The 26,883-nt window shown below is 38.3% G+C and overlaps 1 protein-coding gene and 1 long non-coding RNA gene across 2 annotated transcripts; both read right to left on the bottom strand.

Moving 5' to 3' along the window:
* Positions 1 to 368: 368 nt before the first annotated feature.
* On the bottom strand, positions 369 to 3,217 carry LOC122000858 (flap endonuclease 1-A-like). Its single transcript, XM_042555337.1, has 10 exons — positions 3,138 to 3,217; positions 2,744 to 2,803; positions 2,611 to 2,664; positions 2,476 to 2,524; positions 2,337 to 2,384; positions 2,073 to 2,138; positions 1,846 to 1,896; positions 1,643 to 1,762; positions 1,496 to 1,580; positions 369 to 391 (listed from the first exon to the last, which is right to left on the bottom strand). The coding sequence occupies exons 1-10, from the start codon at positions 3,215 to 3,217 to the stop codon at positions 369 to 371; spliced, it is 636 nt and encodes a 211-aa protein (XP_042411271.1).
* Positions 3,218 to 3,256: 39 nt separating this feature from the next.
* LOC122007835 lies at positions 3,257 to 4,096 on the bottom strand. Its single transcript, XR_006119129.1, has 3 exons — positions 4,071 to 4,096; positions 3,624 to 3,689; positions 3,257 to 3,393 (listed from the first exon to the last, which is right to left on the bottom strand). It is a non-coding gene; the product is annotated as an uncharacterized LOC122007835 (long non-coding RNA).
* Positions 4,097 to 26,883: the final 22,787 nt, after the last annotated feature.

Below are 26,883 nucleotides of genomic sequence, written 5' to 3'. Positions count from 1 at the left end.
TTACAACGGATAAAACCGTTGTCTTTTATCACTTTTTTCAAAAAAAAATCGTTGTGGTTTACATAGTTTTTACAACATTTTTAACTATTTTCTTTAATGTTCATTAATACCAAACAACCAATCTTATTTTACTATAAGCAAACCACCAATACAAAACTAAATATTTACTACATTAAATCCAAAATAAACATCCATATATACAAAATGAGTTGTTACTCATCAAAATACACATGTTTTCCATTACTGTTCTCCATATACATTAAATCACATGTTTTCCATTTGTTGTTCTCCATATGACGCGCTTTTAATTTACAAATTAGCAAAGCAAGCTACATCCTAACAAAGCTCACTTCTTGCATCAAAAAAACTCAAGCCTCACGAATTGCCCCACCTGCAAAAGAAAAATTCAACAAAACTTATAAAAGTCCATAATTCCAGATTATAGTCTACATGACAACATGAATTCTTGGAAAATAAGTAATACAAGGAAACATGCCATTTTATATTCGAAGTTGCATGTTTGAGGTGGTTATAGTCAAAATTACTATAAATATGATTACCAAAGAATAAGAGCAACTAAAAAACTACTTTTATCCAGTTAGGGAAAAAAATAGACAACTGCAAATTTTCCTCCTTCTCTTACGTTTTCAACTAATGACTGGTTTAAAGAGGATTTTTTGCAACTTCATCAAGTTTTACATTGACTCAAACTTATGACTACCCTTGAACATAATCTTTGAGTATCTATTTGTACATGTTGCAGAACTGTTAGCCACTACTAGAAGAAATGGAGAAACTCTTCCAACTAATGTACTCCATGTGACTCAAGGAGCCTTATCAAAATATGGTTCTAATAATAATAATAATAATAAATCCTCTCTCAATCAGCTGCATTCATGAGTAACACATTGGAAGAGGAATATCAAGGCTGTGTCTGAAAGGAAAAGAACTCTGGTATTCACAAAATATAATTTAACCGTCAGTCCTTGCATAATGCAGAAACAACTAAATAAGCGTCATGTAACATCAAATGTTAGAATGAGGTATTGGGCAAAGGTATGTGTATAATTTATTTCATGGAACATCAAATGTAGAAATAGAGTTTTTTTTTCCTTCAACCAAACATTTAAAAAAAATGGAAATTTCCAAAGCATGACATAACTGCCCAAATCTGCGTTGGATATATATACTTGGATAATGACACTCAAACAGTGACACTAAGAGTGAACAATCACTAATCCTATTGAACACATGTACAATTTGTAAAAATAGCCATGTCAAAGATTGCGATCATACTCATGTTGAACTATATCAAGTCCAAGTAACATAGACATGGAACAGTTGTAGCACTGACACCATATTCAACCACACAAGCATTATCATACTAGAGATTTGAATGAACATTAGTTATCAAATTTCGTAAATAGTAAGCAGTAGAGTACTAACCTTGTATGTTAAACTTGTTGAATGTACAATATCTCATAAGAAAGTTTACCTTTAATGTTATCACAATAATCACATCCAGAGAGAATACACAAATCAATGAACTGATCCATAGTAAGTCTTAGCTCTTCAAGAACCTGAAAAATAAGGATGAGAATAAATACAGTAATTCAATTAGCAATAAGCAGAATAAATATACCTTTGAAACGTCAAATTCCATCACAGAGATTTTTTTGGAACTAGGATCCATTAAATGATGGAGAAACCTTGGTACCCCAAAAGTTAAAGTATCCATGTTTTCTGAGGCAACTGCAAACACCTAGAGATTGATAACAAACAAATATGTTTAGGATATTAAAGTTAAAAAAATAAAATAGAATGTGTTACATTGCATCATTTTACCTTGTCACTTTTGCAAAGAGCTGCGCATTGAGCTTCTGCTTCACAGGGTGCCTTTAGATCAGAAAGATGAGTTTAGCTTCTAAAACTAGAGATACAATACTTGTATATTAAGCAATTGCATGCAGCTTTAGGAAATATTTGCAAGAGAAAGTAAAATTGTGTCATTGTTAGTTCAAATTCTTGTAGCAAGGATAAAGAATTCAATAAGTGAAAGTGGACTAGTTTACCTCAATAGTAGGCACACCCATTAGTCTTAAGAGACGTTTACAATCTTCATTATGTTGCTTGGTTACCTGTGAAAAAACTCTACAATCATCTACTGGAATCAAATTCTTCAAGAAAGTAATTTGAAAGTTCAAAATATATTTAAAGAAACTCTATGTTACATATGAAGAAAACAGATAATCAGTATGCTAACTTTATGTTGATTGCATCATAATCAATAAGATCCTCATGGTAATTTCCAATAAAATAGCAATATCAAAGATTACCTTGACAGTCCTTTTGCTGTACTTTTCAATTCCCTCCAAATCACCAGTCTGCAAACAACAAATGTAACCAAGACAGCAAAAGAAATTCTAGCACACTAAGGAGTCCCAATAAAGGTACTTGTTATGCACAAGCAATGACCTCAATTGTTGTGTTCAGATCGTTAGTTGCATCTTTCCTCTTTAAATATCTAAAGAATAAAATAAGCTTAAAGATTATCATTATCTTGCAACAAAAAAAAAGGAGGGGGACAATGACAAAACTGTAAAGACTAGCCTTTTGGCAAGTTCTTGTTTCTTCAACTCTGGAGGTTGACCGTCAAATACATATCTGGCATAAAAAAGATGATAATAAAATATGGTGGCTGAATGATAAACAAAATGATATTTAGACATGCAAATGGACTTACACTGGCTCGATACCTGCTTCTAATAATTTGATAGTTCGATTGAACATCCCTTGCAAATGACTTATCGGCCATACAAAATGTCAAGAGTTAGAAGAAGAAATAAAAAAGTCCAACTCATGCATAGATTTTTCAATGAACTCTGCAAATTCTTTCCTAATTCCAGGAAGTCCTCGAGAATCACTATATGCACTTGATTGCTCGAAAGAAAGTTGAGATTCTTATCAGAATGACTAAAACAATATTTACTCATCAACATGAAAAAAATAACAAGGCCTGCAGATGATGTTTTGGGTTTGTTACATATAAAGATACAACTAAAAACTGGAATATGACACAAATGTTATGAAAAGGTCAACATAAAAATTGCTTGGGTTACAAATGCACAAACAAGTACAGAATACATTTCTTTTCCATATCACCGTTAACAAGAGGAAACAAGTTGCAAAGCAGTTTAGCTTGAGAAACAGACTGCATCAAAAAGGAAAAGGTTTAAGTAGACTGCGAGTTGAAAATTGTAGGAATATGTGAATACCTAAACCACCCGAATTCAATGAAAGATAATGTTTAGCTCTTGCAATGACATCTGCTGGGAATAAAAGCCCGACATTAGGGTCATCCAATAGAAATGGAGCTTGGCACAATGCTACCACCTGGAGAATAGTATAGGTAAAAAATTACACCATTAAAAAGAGAAATCTAATGGAACATATCTCTTTATCTCAGGGAGCACAGAGAAGGAGAAATTGCTCCATGTACAAGGAATTTTTGACTTGTGAAGATGATTTTTTCTCACTGAGTTCCTTAAGTCAAGCAATAGAGAAGAATGATCAACACTTTGATACAAGTAGTTTTTAAGAAAGAATAAAGAGAAAATGGAAACCTGACGGGGAAATGTTAATGGCTTCTATCCGAGAGCATGAGGGTTCCCGACATTTGTGAAAATAATCTGCAAACAACAAAAAAAACCAATCTCATGGAAAGTAAGTCCAACTTGTATCTTGTTTCTTAAGAATAAATTGCAAGGGGAGTGCAGTATTATAACCTCAAATTTTAATCTCACAAGTGGCATCCCAACAACCTAACAATAAAAAGAATCAAAGGCATATGTGCACTTCATATCTTGATACAAGCAATAAAGCAAACATATACAATGCTAAATAACCCAGGAAGATATCTTCAACCAGATAACAAGAATGGAAAAAAAGCAATCAAAGTCAGATCTTTCAGGAATCGAAATAAGAGTCTCTTTCAATAAAATTTATTCTATTTAACTCAAATCATGCTGTGGCACAATCAACGAAAATTGTGTATGAGAAAGCATCATAACCTTCTTCCCCTCCTTCTACAACTCCGAAGCCCGCAGGTAAAGCTCCCCTTTGACAGCATATGCAACTTTCTTCACATTCTCATTCAGCAACTCGTAGTCCAGCGGCTTCGGCGCCATCCTAATACTAATTAATGATTTAAAATCAGAACTTCTTATCTTAATACTAACTAAACAACAAAAGGAGTATAGAAGAGGTCACATGCTAATTTTATGATGGAAAGCAGATCAAACTTACTTGGACATCAAAGATTCTGCTGCCTTCTCCAGGCATGGAAAAATTAGCCTATTTTGACTGAAACTTGTTGACTCTCTTTGTTAGAAAATGGGCAGTCTTCTTGGAGCATATAATGTAGAAATATGCATCTCCGACTCTTCTGTAGTTCTATAGACATGAACAGAAACAACAATAAACAAGGATGCCATGGCTAAAATCCTGATGCCTTTGCAGTCTGCTATAGACCCTGCAGAAGAAGCTTGCTTACATGCGAAACAGACGTATGTTTTCATGTTCTTCTCTGATCTAAGAAGTCATTAAGAAAAACTAGAGGAACAAATCTCGTGGAAAATGATCGCCATATTCAATTAATGATACGATTATGACGATTTGATGAATTATTTTTTTTAAAAAATGACCCTAATTCGATTGAATCTGAAGCAGAGGAAATCCTAATCGAAGGAAAAAAAGATCGAGCGCAAACCTGGAACTCGGAGGTGTGGTACAAGCTCATAAACAAGCGGAGGGCACTGGCCTGGAGGAGCATGGGCTGCGGCTTCCCGCCGTCATCCTCCTCGCCTCTTCCCAGCGGTGCGAAGATGTCGTGTGTGTTGCTATATAGGGAAACAGGTTCGAAGAACCCTCTGCCAAGGCCAGACGACGAAGCGACGGCTTGCGTCCCGGAGAAGGTGATGAAGATCGCATCGTCGCTCCTGTCAATGACGAAGTTGGCGCTACCTGCATTGGCATGGAGGCAGCGGGTCCAAGCTTGTGCCAGAAGAGGGGAAGATGCAAGGAGCGCACCAAGGACATGGCTCATCTCGAACCTTTAGGAGGCAAAGGTAGACAAATCAAGAGTGAGGGTGAGAATGAGAGAGAGAGGAGAGCACACCGTTGTGGAGGAAGATCCAGTGGTCGACGGGATGGCGTGAAGAGATTATATGAGGAGAGGGAAAGAAAATTGCCCTAGGTTCGGGAGCGCGAAGGAAAAACACGGCGCCGAAAAGAAAACAGCGAGGGAAAGGAAAACAGCGAGGGGGGGAAAATGACCAAATTCAATTACAACGGTTTTTTTCAAAACTGTTGTCGTAGACGCTAAAAATGCGGATAAAGACAACGGTTTATAAAACCGTTGTAAAAAGTGTTGTCGTTTTAAAAAAATATTGCTCAATGACAATAGTTTTGTCAAAACCGTTGTCTTTTATATTTAATGGGGAGTTCAAAGTCAACGATTTTGGCAAAAACCGTTGTCTTTGAGCAAATACGCAACGCTTTCTCTTAAAACTGTTGTCGTAGGGGTGTTGTCGTTTGCAGTTTTTATTGTAGTGAAATGCAACAAACACAAACAATAAATGCATCATGCATATGATGCCAATGACATGGTCACCCCTAACGCCAGTCAGCCATGTCACACACAATGGTGAGTCCGAGTGGGTAGGGCTGTGACAACCGTGCACTCTGGCATCACTGCCCCTGATGAGTGACCGAGTGGACGGGATGCTGTCGGAGTACACACATACTCCTACCCCGGAATAATAAATGGGGGAGCGCAATGCTCTCATCGGGGTACATGATGACGAGGAGGACTCTTTGCCGGCTACTACGCTGAGTCACACTACCCATGAGCGGACCAACGGAGCCAAACAAAGTCCAACTGACTGCCGGCTACAACGCTGCTACACTAAACCAACGGAGCCAAACAGAGCGGAACTGTCTGTCGGCTACCACGTTGAGTTACCAGACCAACGGAGCCAAACAGCAGAACTTCCACACACCTGTCTGATATACCACTAACCCATGAGTGGTGGTGTGTACAGATACATGTAACTGGCGATGCGCTCACAATAATGGAGCAGACAACCGCACAATATGCAATCATGCAAGATGATGCATGACTCTAAACATGGCAATATCATGAATAGCATAGCAAGATCCATAGATAAATAAAAGGTGTACCACAAGTCAATGTATCAGATGGAAGGTACACAAACAGATAGGGTATCAAATAAACCCTAGGTCCTGAACATAATGTATTATATGGTTGGGTCACTACCTAAAGCATGTATGGTCAGATAAATAATAACATGCAGTGCATAATAAGTAAACAAGCAACATGTAACATATCATGTAGTGACCAACCGAAACAAATGGAAAACACAATCATTATTATATGTTAAACACATTATTATGCATATCAAAAGACATAAGTCAAAGTACCCGCCTCCGATAAAACGGTCCAATCCGGTAATCAAGATACTCGTCGAGATACCGTCCCGAATCAAAGTCCTGTGTCGAATATATAGATATATTTTATTTAGCTACAATTCAAATGAATTTAAATAGCTTAATAAAATCCACGAAACTAAATTAGGGAAAACCCTAATTAACATAACCAATTGCCTGCCCCAAAATTAAATCTAACCATTGACTAAGGTTAATGGTCTTAACCCTAATCGTGCCATTAGATTAATTTTAAACCAACTCAATCTACAACAAGGATCTGCCATCAATGTATCATCCTAATAACCAATTCAAATCCTAGTTCCGATGAAAATTTCCAATTAGATCAACCCAGATATAACCTAATACCCTATACAAAATTTATACAGCATGGAACATCCTCCATAGGAACCCAACAAAAGTCACTAAACATGCTCACCTAAGTGTACGAATAATGATCAGATTCCTCAGCTCCAACAACAGCTTAATCCCGTTGACACCAAACCTAGAAATCAATCAACCACATCCGTGAGTTATTTCTGCATCCAACCAGTGATCAAATACAAAGAAACAACAAAGGTAAGCTACTCACCTCACTCACCAGCAAGGGGAAAACCTAGGGCACGGCAGTGAAGACCAAATTAGGGCTCGGCAGGGCGGTAAGAGGTGAGGAGATGGGTCGGTGGCGGTGCTAGGGCACGGCGACGGCGCTGCTCCAGTCCAGTGAGGGCAGCGGCTTCGGCAGGGCTCAGCGGCGATCGGCGGATCGTGTGCGGCGGCGAAGAGTGGCTGTCGAAGGTGAGACAGTGAGGATGGGGCATCGCACGGGCATAAGCACAGAGAGGAGAAGGTGTCGGCTTCTCCCTTGGTCCGGGGCTTATGCACGCGTGGGAGAGGAGAGGAGGGAACCGCCGAGTGGCCGGCGGTTAGGGCAAGGTGGAGCGGCGCTGGGCGAGGCGGCTCGGGTGCGCGAGGGAGAGGGAAAAAGAACGGCGAAAAAAAAAAACAAAGAAAAAAAAAAGAAAAAAGAAATTTAAAACTTTTCCTCATTAAAACAGGGTAGCCTAAACACGCTTTTTCGGGCCCCGTTTTTATCCCCGTGAACTCGTCCATACGAGCTCCGAAAAATTCCCGAAAAATTTCTAAAAATTTCAGAAAATTCCCTTATTAATATTCGCCTATTTTCGGTATTTTACAGGAATGGTGTATCCGAAAGGAGGAATCGTACCCTATTAGATATGGTGCGATCTATGATGAGTCACACAAATCTTCCTATGTCTCTTTGGGGCTATGCTCTAGACACAGCAGCCTTCATACTCAATCGAGTTCCATCCAAGGCTATGATAAAGACACCATATAGGATATGGACTAGGAGAGATGTGCAGGTGTCTTTAATGAGGATTTGGGGTTGTGAGGCTTTCGTTAAACATCAAGTCTCAGACAAACTGAGACCCAAATCAGATAAGTGCTATTTTGTTGGATATCCTAAGGAAACTAAGGGATATTACTTCTACATTTCCAGTCAACACAAAGTAGTTGTGGCTAAGACTGGGGTATTTCTAGAAAGGGATTTTGTTTCTAGAAAAACTAGTGGGAGTACGTTCGATCTTGAAGAAGTTCAAGATATTGACCATAACACTGAAGCCTCGATGGAAGTTGAACTGGAACCACAAAATGTTGTGGATGATGTTGTCCCACATGGAGTTGAGGAACAGCAACCAGTTCAAGTAGACCTACCTCTTCGCAGGTCGATAGGGTATGTCGTCAGCCTGAGAGATATTCATTTCTCTTGTCTGACCATGATGACGTTGTGCTCATTGAGGATGAGCCTACCTCTTATCAGGAAGCTGTGATGAGACCAGATTCTGAGTAATGGCTAGAAGCCATGAGCTCCGAAATGAAATCCATGTACACCAACCAAGTATGGACTTTGGTTGATCCACCTGAAAGGGTGAAACCCATTGGGTGTAAGTGGGTCTTTAAGAGAAAGACTGACATGGATGGACTTATATATAAGGGTCATTTGGTAGCTACAAGTTTCAAGCAAATTCATGGTATTGACTATGATGAAACCTTTTCTCCAGTAGCGATGTTTAAGTCCATTCGGATCATGCTTGCTATTACAGCATACCATGATTATGAGATCTGGTAGATGGATGTCAAAACCGCGTTTCTGAATAGAAACCTGCTCAAGGATGTGTACATGATACAACCTGAGGGTTTTGTAGATCCACAGCATACTGGCAGAGTATGCAAGCTGCATAGGTCCATTTATGGACTAAAGTAAGCTTCTCGGAGCTAGAATCTTCGATTCGATGATGCAATCAAACAGTTTGGTTTCATCAAGAATGAAGATGAACCTTGTGTCTACAAGAAGGTTGTAGGGAGCACAATTGTCTTCATTGTATTTTATGTGGATGACATACTACTCATTGGGAACGACATCCCTTTGCTGAAGTCTGTAAAGACTTGCCTAGGGACTTGTTTCTCAATGAAGGACTTAGGTGAAACATCCCGCATTCTAGGCATAAAGATCTATAGAGATAAATGTAGGAGATTGCTTGGCCTAAGTCAGAGTACATATATTGACAAGGTATTACTACGGTTTGCCATGCAGAACTCCAAGAAGGGATTTCTACCGATGTCATATGGTCTGAGTCTTTCGAAGACTCAAGGTCCCTCTTCTAGAGAGGAGAGAGACCGCATGGATCAGATCCCTTATGCTTCAGCCATAGGATTTATCATGTACGCCATACTATGTACTCGTCCTGATGTCTCGTATGCTTTGAGCATGACGAGATGAGACCAGTCAGATCCTGGTGAAAGTCACTGGATAGCGGTCAAGAATATTCTTAAGTACTTGAGAAGGACTAAAGAATATTTCTTGATATATGGAGGCGATGACGAGCTAGCTGTAAAGAGTTACAGTGATGCTAGCTTCCAAACTGACTAGGATGATTATCGATCGCAGTCTGGGTTCGTGTTTTGCATAAATGGTGGTGCTGTGAGCTAGAAGAGTTTGAAGCATGACACAATCGCTGATTCTACAATAGAGGCCGAGTATATTGCTACATCAGAAGCAGCAAAGGAGGCAGTTTGTATCCGTAAGTTCATTACCGAGCTTGGGGTGGTTCCTAGCATAGCCAATCCAATAGAGCTCTATTGTGACAATAATGGAGCAATTGCACAGGCTAAGGAACCTCGCTCACACCAGCAGACCAAACATATACTACGGCGCTTCAATCTCATTCGAGAGATCATCGATAGAGGAGATGTGAAGATTTGTAGAGTACCCACAGAGGCTAACATCGCTGATCCCTTGACCAAGGCATTGGCATAGAGAAAGCATGATGGTCACACTAGGTCATTGGGCCTTAGAGTCTACACTGATTGACACTAGTGCTAGTGGGAGATTATCAGTTAGAGCCCTAGAGCCAATCATATGATGATTATTGTATGGACTCATTGTATCATATTCCTATATATATAAAGACTTTTGTTTTGGTTATTATACTTACTTGTATTGGTGCTAAATAACTAAGTATAATAGCGTCCTTGAGTAGAAGGTTCTTACCTATATCAATCGATTGGTTGAATCGATAGTGAGATGATATAGGGAACACTACTCTTAATCATTCCTAGTTAAGTATTAACATTCAGGGATAATGTTAATGCGATGAGACTAGCATGTAGGTCAACTCGATGACTTGATCTCATAAGTCATAGATATAGAGATATCATGTTGACACATGGATATGCATTGGAGAATGTATACTGAATGACCCGCCATGAGAAAGTATCATGGATCGTTATATGGGTGTCATATACTTTCTCATGTGGCTATTAGTATGACTACTAGTCCTTGGACCTGAAGTCACCATGGTTCCCTATATAAGGAGTTGCATACTTTGGTTTCGTCAAACGTCACCTGTAACTAGGTGGATTATATAGGTGATTACTGGGTATGTAACAAATTATGCGGAGGGATGTGAGTGATGTAGATTGGATCTATCCCTCCTATATGACGGGAGTGACATCATTATTCTTGATAGAGTGAGACCACTAAGTGCATGGTCATGTCCAAATGAGTCAATATGAGATATTGAGCTCATTTGATTAGAGTGAGTCTACTTGGAGTTCAAGATTTAGATTAATTAGAGGATGACACGGTCTATGCCTCACATTGATCAATCTAGACGTCGAGGATAGAAGGACATTGTCATATATTGTGAAGAGTCACAATTAGTAGTCACAAGGTGATGTTGCATCTCAACATTCTTGTAACTTGGGTAGTAATGATGTGTTGCTAGATACCGCTCATTACTTATGCTTCTAAATGAGTTTAGGAGCATTTCCAACGTTACAAGAACCTATAGGATCACACACAAAGGGCAATTAGATGGAGATTCGGTTCATATGATGAACCAAGAGGATTAGGTTCATGTGATGAACCGAATTGGATTAAGAGTAATCCAAATTAGATTAATTGAGTAAGACTTGATTGAGTTAGACTTGAGTTAGACTCAAGTGAGGCTAGACTTGAGTTAGACTCAAGTGAGGCTTAATGATGATATTCATTGAATTTTGAATTCAATGATAAATGGAATTCAATTTGAATTTTAGATTCAAATTTCGAATGAGTTTCGAAATAGCCATTTTATGAAGAATGAATATTCATTAATTCTCATTAATGAGGCTCATTAATGGTGTTAATGAGCATTAAGTATTTTCATTAGATGAAAATACTTAATCCATTTTTTTCTCTTATTTTCATAATCGATCAATATTATTCCTCCTTGCTTCTTCTTCTCTCCCTCTCCTCCTCCTTGGCCGAAACCCTCAAAGAGTGCTAGCACACTCTAAGGTTTCCTCTCCTCCTAATTGTTCATGTGGATACACACAGAGGGGTGTTCACTTGACACCCTTGAGATCCGACATCTTCTTGGATGAGCGGGATAAGCGAAGGGCTTCGCATCAAAGGTATAAACTCCTAAACATGTAGATCTAAAGTAGATATAGGATTAGAAAACACGTACATGAAAAATTTAATATTCGCACGGATCCGGTGGCATGGGATTTTGGGGTTTCCGCAACGCAAAAAGAGGTTTTTGCGGCCCGAAAGACCCTACAGTGGTATCAGAGCCACGTGCGAACATGTACTTGTTTTTCTTTTAATTTTTATGAAAAATTTCATATCTGTAAGTTTCAGTAAATTTACGATTTTTATGTATTTTATGGGTATTTTTCTCATAGAAGCGAAGCTACAAGTGTTTGAACACTTGTAGGCTTCGACTACCGAGAAACACCTTTCGAAACGGCAAGGTCTGGCCCAAAATGTTTTGGGACAACGGGTCAACTTGCTGTAAGATCGTCATAGGACACTCGTGAGACTCATATCGCGAGAAGGGGTGCTGTCCCTAACCCCGCAAGGGGCATTGTCCAGCAATCGTTCCCGAAAATCGCTATATGGGACTGCCGGGAAGTTGCGACTCGTAAAATCATAAAAATCAGTAGTAAAATTACAGAAATTAAGAAAATTACATAATTTAGAATTATGTATAATTTTTGTGATGGTCATGGCCCAAATTCCCAATAAGATTGGACAAAATGTGTTGTAATTCATAATATGGGTTGCGTGCCATTTTGTGTGTTTGTGCGTGTTGTATATGATTGCGACCTGCGCGTCGTGCCTTCCTTTATTTTATATTCCTGTTGTAAATAGTTTAGACTCGAATGTAACTTGAGTTTCAAATATGTAATATACGAAAATTGAAGTGGTGGAAGGTCCACTCGAGGAGGAGTTACGAGGAGGGTGCGAGCAACACATGGTGGTCAAAGGAAGGAGCTTGGAGAAGCTATTGACCATAGGTTGACCATCCGATATTCTCATTGGCTTGAGAAGATCGTATTAGGGCCATGACTAATCACAATTTAATTAATTTCTTGTGTGTGTGTATGTGATGCATGCAAGAGTAGAGTAATTAATTAGTGCCTTAACGATTAGATTAGATCTAAATCGTGTATATGATGCACCACGATTAGATTAGATCTAAATCGCGTATATGATACATATTAATGATTAGATTAGATCTAAATCATGTCAACTCAAAATGTCTACCATGTCGTGATACCCATCACTACCTCGATCACATGTTGTTGTTGAATCTGCCAAAGTAGAGCAACACATATTATCTTGGTAGGGTGCGGAGGGACAATCTTGGTCCCGCCTATCAACGCATGGGTGACGACAAACTCAATTAGATTGAGTATAACTAGTTAAATCGGATTTAACTGTAGGCATTATCCAATAGTTGGAAGATAGGACAAAAACACATTTATATTAAATCTTGGGCGATTTAGCCAAAGCTAACTCAAGTTTTAATATACATGCGGATCTTGATCCTGTAAACAAGAGTTGCATAGAGATGTAATTGGTAATTAGTTACCTACCAAACATACTAAGTCTTGGGATATTTAGCCAAAGCTAACTCAAGGCGTAGTATGATGTGGATCTTGCCCCACAAAATTATAGCTAGTTGGTTAGAATCTAGTAAGTGTGGTTTGACCACATCCCTGACTTGATTCTACAAAAGTTCTATAATTCAGTGGGAGCATCGTTTAATTAAAGGTCTAATTAAATGATAATTGGAATATGATATTTATTTTCTGTATTTTTTGTTGTAGATTGCCATGTCGTCAAACACGAACTCCTTCTTCCTGCGTTCTGTCCTCGATAAGGACAAGCTCAATGGAGCTAACTTCCTGGACTGGTACAGGAATCTAAGAATAGTTCTCACACAGGAATGAAAATTGTACGTCCTAGAGCAGTCCATTCCTGAGGCACGTCCTACCACTGCCACGCGAGCTGACCGAGATGCTTACAAGAAGCATCAAGATGACGCATTAGATGTGTCCTGTCTCATGCTCGCGACCATGAACTCTGAGCTTCAGAAGCAACACTAGTTGATGGGTGCTTATGATATGGTTGAACATCTTCGTCAACTATATTAAGGACAAGAAAGGCATGAGAGATTCGAGATCTTTAAGGCACTGTTTCAGTGTAAGATGCAAGACGGGACTCCCGTAGGTCCATATGTACTCAAGATGATTGGGTACATAGAAAACCTACAAAGGTTGAGATTTCCCCTTGGCCAAGAGCTAGCCACTGACTTGATCTTGCAGTCCTTGCCAGAGAGCTACAGTCAATTTATCATGAATTACAACATAAATGAAATTGACAAGCCACTGGCCAAGCTGCTTAGCATGTTGGGAACTGCTGAGCTCAACCTTAAGAAGGTTAAGCCTAACTCTATTCCGATGGTGCAAAGGCACAAAGGCAAGGGAAAGCCTAAAGGCAAGAGAAGTTCCAAGCCAAGGGCAAAGGCAAGGCATTGAAACCCAAAGGAGGGGTTGCCAAGGATGCTATTTTCTTCCACTGCGGTCAGATCGGGCACTGGAAGAGGAACTGCAAAGTGTACCTGGAAGATCTTAAGAAGAAGAGAAGTGAGACTTCCACTTCAGGTATATATGTTATAGAAGTCAATCTATCTATTTCTTCCTCATGGGTATTAGATACCGGATGTGCTTCTCACATTTATACTAATGTGCAAGCGTTGAGAAATAGCAGAGCATTGACGAAGGACGAGGTGGACCTACGCGTAGGCAATGGAGCACGGGTTGCTGCTATTGATGTAGGAACTTATTTTCTATCTCTGCCCTCTGGGCTTGTACTAGAATTAGATGATTGTTGTTATGTGTTTGCTCTTACTAAGAACATTATATCAGTTTCTTGTTTGGACAAGAAAGACTTTTCATTTATAATAAAGAACAAATGTTGTTCAGTTTATTTAAATGATATGCTCTATTGTAGTGCACCTCTAATTAATGGAATCTATATTCTAGACTTAGAGAACCCCATCTATAACATAAATACCAAATGGTTCAAATCAAATGAAATGAACCAAACCTATCTCTGGCACTGTCGGTTAGGTCATATAAATGACAAACACTTATCCCAGCTCCATAAAGATGGTTTGCTGAACTCAGTTGATTTTGAATCATATGAGACATGTGAGTCATGCCTACTGGGCAAGATGACCAAGACTCCCTTTAGTGGACACAGCGAGAGAGCGACTGACTTGTTAGGACTTATACATTGTGATGTATGTGGACCTTTCAATGTCGCTGCTAGAGGTGGTTATAGGTATTTTATTACATTTACTGATGACTTCAGTAGATATGGTTATGTGTATCAGATGACACATAAGTCTGAATCCTTTGAAAAGTTCAAAGAATTCAAGAATGAAGTGCACAACCAGCTTGGCAAGAGTATTAAGATACTTCGATCAGATCGAGGTGGTGAATACCTTAGCTATGAGTTTCATGACTATCTAGATGAGTGTGAGATTCTATCCCAACTCACTCCTCCTAAAACACCACAGTGGAATGGTGTATCCGAAAGGAGGAATCGTACCCTATTAGATATGATGCGATCTATGATGAGTCACACAGATCTTCCTATGTCTCTTTGGGGCTATGCTCTAGACACAATAGCCTTCATACTCAAGCGAGTTCCATCCAAGGCTGTGATAAAGACACCATATAGGATATGGACTGGGAGAGATGCCCAGGTGTCTTTTATGAGGATTAGGGGTTGTGAGGCTTATGTTCGACGTCAAGTCTCAGACAAACTGGGACCCAAATTCGATAAGTGCTATTTTATTGGATATCCCAAGTAAACTAAGGGATATTACTTCTACATTCCCAGTCAACACAAAGTAGTTGTGGCTAAGACTGGGGTATTTCTAGAAAGGGATTTTGTTTCTAGAAAAACTAGTGGGAGTACGTTCGATCTTGAAGAAGTTCAAGATATTGACCATAGCACTGAAGCCTCGATAGAAGTTGAACTGGAACCACAAAGTGTTGTGGATGATGTTGTCCCACAAGGAGTTGAGGAACAACAATCAGTTCAAGTAGACCTACCTCTTCGCAGGTCTGATAGGGTACGTCGTCAGCCTGAGAGATATTCATTTCTCTTGTCTGACCATGATGAAGTTGTGCTCATTGAGGATGAGCCTACCTCTTATCAGGAAGCTGTGATGAGACCAGATTCTGAGTCATGGCTAGAAGCCATGAGATCCGAAATGGAATCCATGTACACCAACCAAGTATGGACTTTGGTTGATCCACCTGAAAGGGTGAAACCCATTGGGTGTAAGTGGGTCTTTAAGAGAAAGACTGACATGGATGGACTTATATATAAGGATCGTCTGGTAGCTACAGGTTTCAAGAAAATTCATGGTATTGACTATGATGAAACCTTTTCTCCAGTAGCGATGTTTAAGTCCATTCGGATCATGCTTGCTATTGCAGCGTACCATGATTATGAGATCTGGCAGATGAATGTTAAAATCGCATTTCTGAATGGAAACCTGCTCAAGGATGTGTACGTGACACAACCTGAGGGTTTTGTAGATCCACAGCATACTGGCATAGTATGCAAGCTGCATAGGTCCATTTATGGATTAAAGTAAGCTTCTCGGAGCTGGAATCTTTGATTCGATGATTCAATCAAACAGTTTGGTTTCATCAAGAATGAAGATGAACCTTGTGTCTACAAGAAGGTTGTAGGGAGCACAGTTGTCTTCCTTGTCTTGTATGTGGATGACATACTACTCATTGGGAACGACATCCCTTTGCTGCAGTCTGTAAAGACTTGGCTAGGGACTTGTTTCTCAATGAAGGACTTAGGTGAAGCATCCCGCATTCTAGGCATAAAGATCTATAGAGATAAATCTAGGAGATTGCTTGGCCTAAGTCAGAGTACATATATTGACAAGGTATTACTACGGTTTGCCATGCAGAACTCCAAGAAGGGATTTCTGCCGATGTCACATGGTGTGAGTCTTCCGAAGACTCAAGGTCCCTCTTCTAGAGAGGAGAGAGACCGCATGGATCAGATCCCTTATGCTTCTGCCATAGGATCTATCATGTATGTCATGCTATGTACTCGTCTTGATGTCTCGTATGCTTTGAGCATGACGAGAAGATACCAGCCAGATCCTGGTGAAAGTCACTGGATAGCGGTCAAGAATATTCTTAAGTACTTGAGAAGGACTAAAGAATATTTCTTGATATATGGAGGCGATGACGAGCTAGCTGTAAAGGGTTACAGTGATGATAGCTTCCAAACTGACCAGGATGATTATCGATCGCAGTCTGGTTCGTGTTTTGCATAAATGGTGGTGCTGTGAGTTAGAAGAGTTCGAAGCATGACACAATCGCTGATTCTACAATAGAGGTAGAGTATATTGCTACATCAGAAGCAGCAAAGGAGGCAGTTTGGATCCGCAAGTTCATTACCGAGCTTGGGGTGGTTCCTAGCATAACCGATCAGATAGAGCTCTATTGTGACAATAATGGAGCAATTGCACAGGCTAATGAATCTCGCTCACACCAGCGGACCAAACATATACTACGGTGCTTCCATCTCATTCGAGAGATCATCGATAGAGGAGATGTGAATATTTGCAGAGTACCCACAGAGGCTAACATCGCTGATCCCTTGACCAAGGCATTGACACAGAGAAAGCATGATGGTCACACTCGGTCATTGGGCCTTAGAGTCGTAGTGCCAATCATATGATGATTATTGTATGGACTCATTGTATCATATTCCTATATATATAAAGGCTTTTGTTTTGGTTATTATACTTACTTGATTGGTGCTAAATAACTAAGTATAATAGCGTCCTTGAGTAGAAGGTTCTTACCTATATCAATCGATTGGTTGAATCGATAGTGAGATGATATAGGGAACGCTACTCTTAATCATTGCTAGTTAAGTATTAACATTCAGGGACAATGTTAATGCGATGAGACTAGCATGTAGGTCAACTCGATGACTTGATCTCACAAGTCATAGATATAGAGATATCAAGTTGACACATGGGTATGCATTGGAGAATGTATACTGAATAACCCGCCATGAGAAAGTATCATGGATCGTTATATGAGTGTCATATACTTTCTCATGTGGCTATTAGTATGACTACTAGTCCTTGGACCTGAAGTCACCATGGTTCCCTACATAAGGAGTTGCATACTTTGGTGTCGTCAAACGTCACCCGTAACTGGGTGGACTATAAAGGCGATTACTGGGTATGTAACAAATTATACGGAGGGATGTGAGTGATGTAGATTGGATCTATCCCTCCTATATGATGAGAGTGACATCATTATTCTTGATAGAGTGAGACCACTAAGTGCATGATGCCCAAATGAGTCAATATGAGATATTGAGCTCATTTGATTAGAGTGAGTCTACTTGGAGTTCAAGATTTAGATTGATTAGAGGATGACACAGTCTATGCCTTACATTAATCAATTTAGATGTCATGGATAGAAGGACATTATCATATATTGTGAAGAGTCACAATTAGTAGTCACAAGGTGATGTTAGATCTCAACATTCTTGTAACTTGGGTAGTAATGTTGTGTTGCTAGATACCGCTCATTACTTATGCTTCTAAATGATTTTAGGAGCATTGCCAACGTTACAAGAACCTATAGGGTCACACACAAAGGACAATTAGATGGAGATTCGGTTCATATGATGAACCAAGAGGATTTGGTTCATGTGATGAACCGAATTGGATTAAGAGTAATCCAAATTAGATTAATTGAGTAAGACTTGATTGAGTTAGACTCAAGTGAGGCTAGACTTGAGTTAGACTCAAGTGAGGCTTAATGATGATATTCATTGAATTTTGAATTCAATGATAAATGGAATTCAATTTGAATTTTTGATTCAAATTTTGAATGAGTTTCAAAATAGCCATTTAATGAAGAATGAATATTCATTAAGGCTCATTAATGAGGCTCATTAATGGTGTTAATGAGCATTAAGTATTTTCATTAGATGAAAATACTTAAGTCATTTTTTACTCTTAGTTTCATAATCGATCAATATTATTCCTCCTTGCTTCTTCTTCTCTCCCTCTCCTCTTCCTTGGCCGAAACCCTCAAAGAGTGCTAGCACACTCTAAGGTTTCCTCTCCACCTAACTGTTTGTGTGGATACACATAGAGGGGTGTTCACTTGACACCCTTGAGATCCGGCATCTTCTTGGATGAGCGGGATAAGCGAAGGGCTTCGCATCAAAGGTATAAACTCCTAAACATGTAGATCTAAAGTAGATCTAGGATTAGAAAACACGTACATGAAAAATTTAATATTCGCACGGATCCGGTGGCATGGGATTTCGGGGTTTCCGCAACGCAAAAAGCGGTTTTTGTGACCCGAAAGACCCTACAACTTCACATGCTCTTCTTCAAAGTACGGGAAAAGTTGTAATCTACATTTTGAGATTTCCAATTACATTCTTCTTCTTCATTAACTATGACATCCTGGCTGATGATTGCCATCCCAGTATCTGGATTGTATAACTTATACACTTTTGAGTTAGTATCATAGCCAATAAAAATAAACTTCTTACTTTTATCATCCAGTTTGTTTTTTGCTTCATCAGGCACATGAACATGGGCTATACTCCCCAAAACTCTTAGATGAGAAATCTCAGGTTTCCTTCCGCTCCATACTTTTTGTGGTGTCTTTCCCCACACACTCCTTGTTGGTGATTGGTTGGATAAGTGTACTGCACATACAACCGCTTCTTCCACTACAAGACAATGCTTTAAAAACGTTATCTATGTAATTGAAAAAGCATTGTTAAAAGAACTGTTATTAAAAGTCGGCTCAACAACAACATTTTAAAAGTGTTGTCGTTTGTAACAAAGACAACACTTTTATAACGTTTTAAAAGCGTTGTCGTTTTTTACAAAGACAATATTTTTGCAACGATTTTAAAGCGTTGTCATTTTTTTCAAAGACAATACTATTACAAAGCTTTAAAAACGTTGTCGTTTTTTTCAAAGACAATACTATTACAACGCTTTAAAAACATTGTTGTTTTTTTTTCAACGACGACACTTTTACAATGTTTTAAAAGCGTTGTCTTTATAAAAAAATAAAAAAGAACTATTTAAAAAATTATTATTTTATATTTACAAAACTATTATTTTTCTTTTACCATATCCATATTTGAATTTGACATATAATAGTAGTTAATCAGCTCAGCTAATGATTTCAAACCAAAATAATAAATCTCAACTACAAAGTAGATAGTAGTATTTACAAGAGAAGTTAGCAAATATCAAATTAAAAACTAGTTCTATTTCAAAATAGATAGTGGCATTTACATTTAAAACAAAAGAGTACAAAATAGCTAGTCGACCTCGAAATCAACGATCTGTTTACTTCTACTAGCTATACTCAAAAATGATTGTCGGCTTAAGACCGGGACAAAACACATAGCAATTACTAGCACAATACTGAAGAAGTAGCTTGTCTTTCTCAATTCTATTGCAGGAAGAAGCAATTCGATTTTTTCTAGGATCTTTGCAAACTTCGAACAGATTGAACAGTTGGCCTGAAATATAAACAAAAAATTATAGTCAATAATTTGAAAAAAAAAAATCACTTCTACTAGCTATTGTCTATAAATGAACCAAAAAATTACTTCTACTAGCTATTGTCTATAAATGGACCAAAACTCATTGCTTAGAAATGGAGATTGTTGTTTTAACTACATGTCTACATGTTGCAATTTCTCCATTCTAATATTGAGCAATTCAAATATTCAGCACAAAATAACTGCTATCATTATTTTGAGTCAACAGTTTGACTAGAAAAGTTTGTTAACAACACGTTCTTTGTACCCATCATGAAAATTGTCCCCTCCAACAAATACTGATTGCTTAAGAAGTAAAACATCCTGTTAAATGCATATAGAGTGCAAATCTCACACTATAAAGCATGAATGGACTCTGCTATCAACTTGATGTGTAACTCTGTTAGTATTTGCAGCATGTTTCCATGGTATTGAATTAACTACTAAAATTGTCTGTCAGGGTATAGATAGTCAGCTTCATAAAGAAAGCTTGCAAAATTATGAGTTTAACATGCTAGATAGACTTAAAAAAAGATTAAGCATACATAGAGGCAACACTTAAAAGGCACTGCCAAAATGTATTTTCAAAACATGCACAAGAATAATAAGGATAGTTGGCCAGGAGAATAAAAGAGAAGAAATTTTCTTCAAAGAAAAGAAAGGTCAAGAAGTAACATTTAAAATAAAAGACAATGATACTAACTATCACCATATCTTAATAGTTTGTAGTACTTTCCGACAATAGAAACAATACAAGATGACCATTAAGCTTTTTTACTATATTTTCTTATATTGGAATATCCTAAAATGGCCAAACATAGAGATAATTTTCTTACTTTCTCATTGTCACCTTAAGGTTTGATTACATTTTTGTTTTGCTTTCTTTGCCCCTCTACCCTCTCCCTCCTTTCGTTGCACAACAAATCCTAATTATAAACCATTGATGGCTCTAGGTAGGATTCAAAATGCTAAGATGAAATATCAAGGTCATATTAACATTGATACTCTGAACCACACTAAGCACAAGTTATGCAATAATAAAATCCATTCAAATGAATAAGAATCTTCACTTTCCAATGGTGGAAAATTGGCAAAAGCAATTTCAAGTGTAGATTGAGGAATTAAGAAATCATCACTAGAACATAGAAATACAAAAAGCTAGAAGAAATCAGTAAGTGCTGAAGAAAATAAACAGTTCATTAGAAATCTTGTTCACTTTCAGGAATATGACATTAGAAGAAAATAAAACTAAAGATGAAACATAACACTCAACAACAAATAGTTCATTAAAAAATTACTTAAGAATTTTTGTTCAATTTAGCTAAAACAAGATAATGAACTTACGTAAACTTAAATGCACCTACTCATAAATATGATCTTGTATACATTCTGTCAATTCCGAATGCACCTCATCAATTTCTTCCCGAGAGTACTCCACTTGTGTGAATTGTGAACACACATATTAAGTTAATGAAAAAAAAACAATCAACACTGACTTTACAAATTTTAAATAGTTTATTTCAAATAATTTGAAATAAGTAAGATAACATTACTATTGATCATAGTGAATCTCTCTCGATAATTTGAACTTCTTCAATAATTTGTCTCATAAATCTCATCACATAATAACCATATTGTTTAACATCTTGTTGCTGAGAGCCTATGATAATTAGAGACAAATTATTAATGATAAATATACACATTAAAATATATGTTATATATAATTACACATACCTTTACTACTTACCACATAGCCTTTTTTTCTACCTTTCCTTCCCTTGTTTGAATTAAACAATCTTAAGGCCCTTCATACGTTAATGATTTTTGATATATGAGTTTTTTATTGAGTAAAATAAATGCTTAATAAAAAAGAAATATGAACTTACATTTCCACTATATATTTCTAATCCTCATCATGAATACGGTGGCTTAGGGAATCCAACAAATAAATAACTTCATTGTAAGGGTTAATGACAGTGAGAATCTAATGGAAACTACTCACAAACACGTAATTAGTGCATAAAATTCAATAAATTATTGAAAGGCAACAATTGAAAGTGATGTTTTAATTCTTACTTACCCGATATTACATGGCACCAATACTAGTTGATCTACTGATGCACCACTCAGCCTGCCTGCTAAATGACTTGCCCTTTGGTTTAGCCTTTCAAGCTTACCTTTTTTGTCATGTGTAGTGTTTTCCATATGTGGGATGTTGTGTGGATTCACAAATATGAATTTCTCTTTTTTGTTATCTTTCAACATTTTTTTATAAAGATACCTGTCATTGCAAATATAATAAATTGAAGAGGTATATATCTAAAAATAGACCGATCATGATTACAGTAACCCTATAGAAACATCACATCATGATTACAGTTACTATCTTGGTATGAGCATAAATTGCTAAATCTGATCACTTACCATATGTAGCCAACTACACAATTGCCTGAAAGTGGCTCCAAATGATACAAAAGAATGATGTCCTCAAGGTGCAGAAGTTCATAATCATCATCAAACATATCATTATCTAAACTCACTGATATATATTTGACATCATCTAAAGCATGCTAACTATAACAATATAACATATGTAATGATATTGGGACACTTGTTGTCAAAGTATGTTTCTTTTTTGGCGGTTCAAATTTCTTCCTTCGAGGCTTCTAATAATTTCAAATTTAAACAAGTTAGATAGGATGATTAATAAAAAAAATGTTAGCTAGAGCCCTAGAGCCAATCATTTGATGATTGTATTTTGAACTTGTTGTATCATATTCTATATAAATAAAGACATTTGGTTTTTGGTTATTATACTTACTTGTATTGGTGCCAAATAAACTAAGTATAATAACGTCCTTGAGTAGACGGTTCTCACCTATATTAATCGGTTAGTTGAACCGATAGTGAGATGATATAGGGAACACTACTCTTAAACATTCCTAGTCAAGTATTAACATTCAGGGAAAATGTTAATGCAATAATACTAGCATGTAGGTCAACTCGATGACTTGATCTCACAAGTCATGGATATAGAGATATCAAGTTGACACATGGGTATGCATTGGAGAATGTATACTGAATGACCCGCCATGAGAAAGTATCATGGATCGTTATATGAGTGTCATATACTTTCTCATGTGGCTATTAGTATGACTACTAGTCCTTAGACCTGAAGTCACCATGGTTCCCTACATAAGGAGTTATGTACTTTGGTTTCGTCAAACGTCACCCGTAATTGGGTGGACTATAAAGGCGATTACTGGGTATATAACAAATTATGCGGAGGGATGTGAGTGATGTAGATGGGATCTATCCCTCCTATATGACGGGAGAGACATCGATATTCTTGATAGAGTGAGACCACGAAGTGTATGGTCATGCCCAAATGAGTCAATATAAGATATTGAGCTCATTTGATTTAGTGAGTCTACTTGGAGTTCAAGATTTAGATTGATCAGAGGATGACACGGTCTATGCCTCACATTGATCAATCTAGATGTCTAGGATAGAAGGACACTTGTCATATATTGTGGGGAGTCACAACTAGTAGTCACAAGGTGATGTTGGATCTCAACATTCTTGTAACTTGGGTAGTAATGATGTGTTGCTAGATACCGCTCATTACTTATGCTCCTAAATGGGTTTAGGGGCATTGCAAACGTTACAAGAACCTATAGGGTCACACACTAAGGGCAATTAGATGGAGATTAAGTTCATTTGATGAACCTAAATGATTAGGTTCATATGATGAACCAAATTGGATTAAGAGTAATCCAAAGTAGGCTAATTGAGTTGGACTCAATTTGGTTCATGTGTTAAGTGAGTCTAATTTGGACTTAGACTCATTTAATTAATTTAATTCAATGAATGGAGATTCATTAAATTAAAATTGACTTGAACCAATGGTTAGATTAGATCAACCAAGGGAGAGAAATGGTCAAGTTTGACTTGACTTAAGTAGGAAGATGAAGAGTGAAGTTTTGACTTGACTTTGACTTGACCAATGCCACATCATCAAGGCTTCTTCATTTGGTCAAGTTTGACTTGACCAAATGCCACCTCATGGAGGAGATCAAGAGACTTGACTCTTGATATTCCATGGGGGTTACATGACTTGAAGTGGCCGACCACTTTTAGTTGGGATGAAAATTTGATTTTTCATTCAAGTGGTTGTAACTCCATCTTCTTCTTCCTCTTGAGTTTTTCTTCTTGCTCTCCCTCTCCTCCCTACTGATCTCTAAGGTTGCTAGCACATCCTTAGAGATTATTCTCCATCTCTTGCTTATGTGGATACATATAGAGAGTTGTCTACGTTGACAACTTCGAGATCCGGCGTACCATTGGACGAGCGGGATTTACGAGGGCACGCTTCAAAGGTATAAGATTTTCCCTTTGTAGATATACTGTAGATCGACGTTTAAACTCGTACTCGTATTTTTCGTAAGTTTTCTTCGCACGAGATCCAGTAGCATGGGTGATTCGGGGTTTCCGCGACGCGAAAACGCGATTTTCGCGGCCCGAAAAACCCAACAGTTGTATCAGAGCCACGTGCGAAGCGAGTACGAGTTTCAATTAGTATTTTTATGAAAAATATGCATACTGTAACATTCTGTGAATTTCCTAATTTTTATGATTTTATGGGTATTTTTCTCGTAGAAGCGAAGCACAAGTGTTTTAACACTTGTAGGCTTCGACTACCGAGAAGTTTTTCCAAAAACGGTAATGTTTCGACCCAAAATCTTTTGGGACAGTGGGCTAAGGCGCTGTAGGATCACTTAGGAGCAACTCGCGATGGTTAGATCGCAGGTAGGCGTACTGTCCCTAACCCCGCAAGGGGATTTGCTCCGCGATTGCGCCCGAAATCGCTAATCGGGACCGCCGGGAAAAATTTACTGATAAAATCTATAAAATTATTATAAAAAAAATTACAGAAAATTATAGAAATATATAATTTTGAATTATATATTAATTTTGTGATAGTCATGGCCCAAACAACCCAAATTGGATTTGGAAATGTGTTGTAATTCATAATACGACCTGCATGCCGTTATGTGATGTGCGTGCTATATTTATTTTATTTTATTTTATTTTATTTTCGTGACCTGCGCGTCGTGCCTTTCTCTTATATTCTGGTTGTAAATTAGATTTAGATTCGAATGTAACTCGAGTTTCAAAATTGTAATGTAATTTTGAAGCAGTGGAAGGTCCACACGAGACGGAGTTATGAGGAGGGCGCGAGCAACACAAGGTGGTCAAAGGAAGAAGCTTGAGAAGCTGTTGACCTTAGGTTGACCATCCGATCTTCTCATTGGCTTGAGAAGATTGTAGTAGGGCCATGACACAATCACAAAATAATTTAATTAATTGCTTATATGTATGTGATGCATGTTTAATTAAGTAGTTAATTAGTGCCTAGCGATTAGATAAGATCTAAATCGTGCACATGATGCACCCCACGATTAGATTAGATCTAAATCAAGTATTTGATACGCATCATCATTTAGATTAGATCTAAATCACGTCAACTCTAATGCCTACCGTGCCGTGATACCTACTACTACCTTGATCACATGTGTTGTTGAATCTGCCAAAGCAGAGCAACACATATTATCTTGGTAGGGTACGGAGGGACAATCTTGGCCCCGCCTATCAACGCATGGGTGAGTTCAACTCAATTAGATTGAGTAACTAGTTAACTCGGTTGGATCGAGTACAACTATAGACATTATTCCAACGGTTGGAAAGGTAGGACAAAATAATGTTTATATTAACTCTTGGGCGTATTAGCCAAAGCTAACTCGAGTTTTAATATAAATGCGGATTTTATCCTATAAACAAGAGTTGCATAGAGATGTAATTGTTGGTGCAATATCCCTCAGGTCAAGGTTGACCTGGGTAACCAAGCTGAGTCTTGGTTTGGGTTTAGATGTTTGACAATAAGATATTGATTGAAGAAGAGTCAAGTAGGTCAAGGTTGACCGGATACTTGACTGGGAAGTCCTAACTGGGATGTTAGGCAAAATGAAAGACCTAGTGAGTGAAGCTAGGCAGTATGAAAGTCCTGGTGAGTGAAGCCAGGCAGAAGGAAAGTCCTGGTAAGTGAAGCCAGGTGAAAGTCCTAGTGAGTGAAGCTAGGCAGATGAAAGTCCTGGTGAGTGAAGCCAGGTGAAAGTCCTAGTGAGTGAAGCTAGGCAGATGGAAAACCCTAGTGAGTGAAGCTAGGTGAAAGTCCTGAGTGACGGTGAAAGTCCTAGTGAGTGAAGCTGGCGGATGGAAAACCCTAGTGAGTGAAGCTAGGTGAAAGTCCCGGTGAGTGAAGCCAGGCAAGGGAAAATCCGGATGGATCAAGGATGATCGGACACTTGGCACGAGGAAGTCCAAGTAGGTCAAAGGGATTGACCGGATACTGGAGGAAGTCCAAGTAGGTCAAGGGATTGACCGGATACTTGGCACAGAGAAAAGTCCAAGTGGGTCAAAGGGATTGACCGGACACTTGGTAAGGAGTCCTAGCAGGTCAAGGGAGTGACTAGATGCTAGGCATGACATACCAACAGGTCAAGGTTGACCGGATGTTGGTTTGGGAGGTTTAGGACTTGGTTTTGGACAAAACCAAGTGCCGGATCGATCAGTGGATCGATCCAGGCTCTGGATCGATCGGTGGATCGATCCGACTGCCCCAATCATCCAGAGCTTGGATCGATCCGTGGATCGATCCAGAGGTCCCAATCGATCGCTGGATCGATTGGGACGCTGTTTCAGAAACTCCGATCGATCCGTGGATCGATCCAGCGCTTATCGCGGCGCTCTGGATCTATCCGTGGATCGATCCAAAGCCTCCCCGATCGATTGGGAACATTCGAATCGAT

This window comes from Zingiber officinale, chromosome 1A (genome assembly GCF_018446385.1).
Source record: "Zingiber officinale cultivar Zhangliang chromosome 1A, Zo_v1.1, whole genome shotgun sequence".
NCBI lineage: Eukaryota > Viridiplantae > Streptophyta > Magnoliopsida > Zingiberales > Zingiberaceae > Zingiber > Zingiber officinale.
Note: the sequence above shows the minus strand (reverse complement) of the source record. Positions and strands in the feature narration are given on the sequence as shown.

What these genes read in the sequence shown, in the direction of transcription:
- LOC122000858 (XM_042555337.1), bottom strand. Translation starts at nt 3,217, where the DNA reads ATGCAGTCTGTTTCTCAAGCTAAACTGCTTTGCAACTTGTTTCCTCTT. An exon ending in AAACAAGAACTTGCCAAAAG is followed by an intron (nt 2,525 to 2,610) that starts GCTAGTCTTTAC and finishes TTTATTCTTTAG; the next exon opens with ATATTTAAAGAGGAAAGATG. An exon ending in CTCTTTGCAAAAGTGACAAG is followed by an intron (nt 1,763 to 1,845) that starts GTAAAATGATGC and finishes ATCAATCTCTAG; the next exon opens with GTGTTTGCAGTTGCCTCAGA.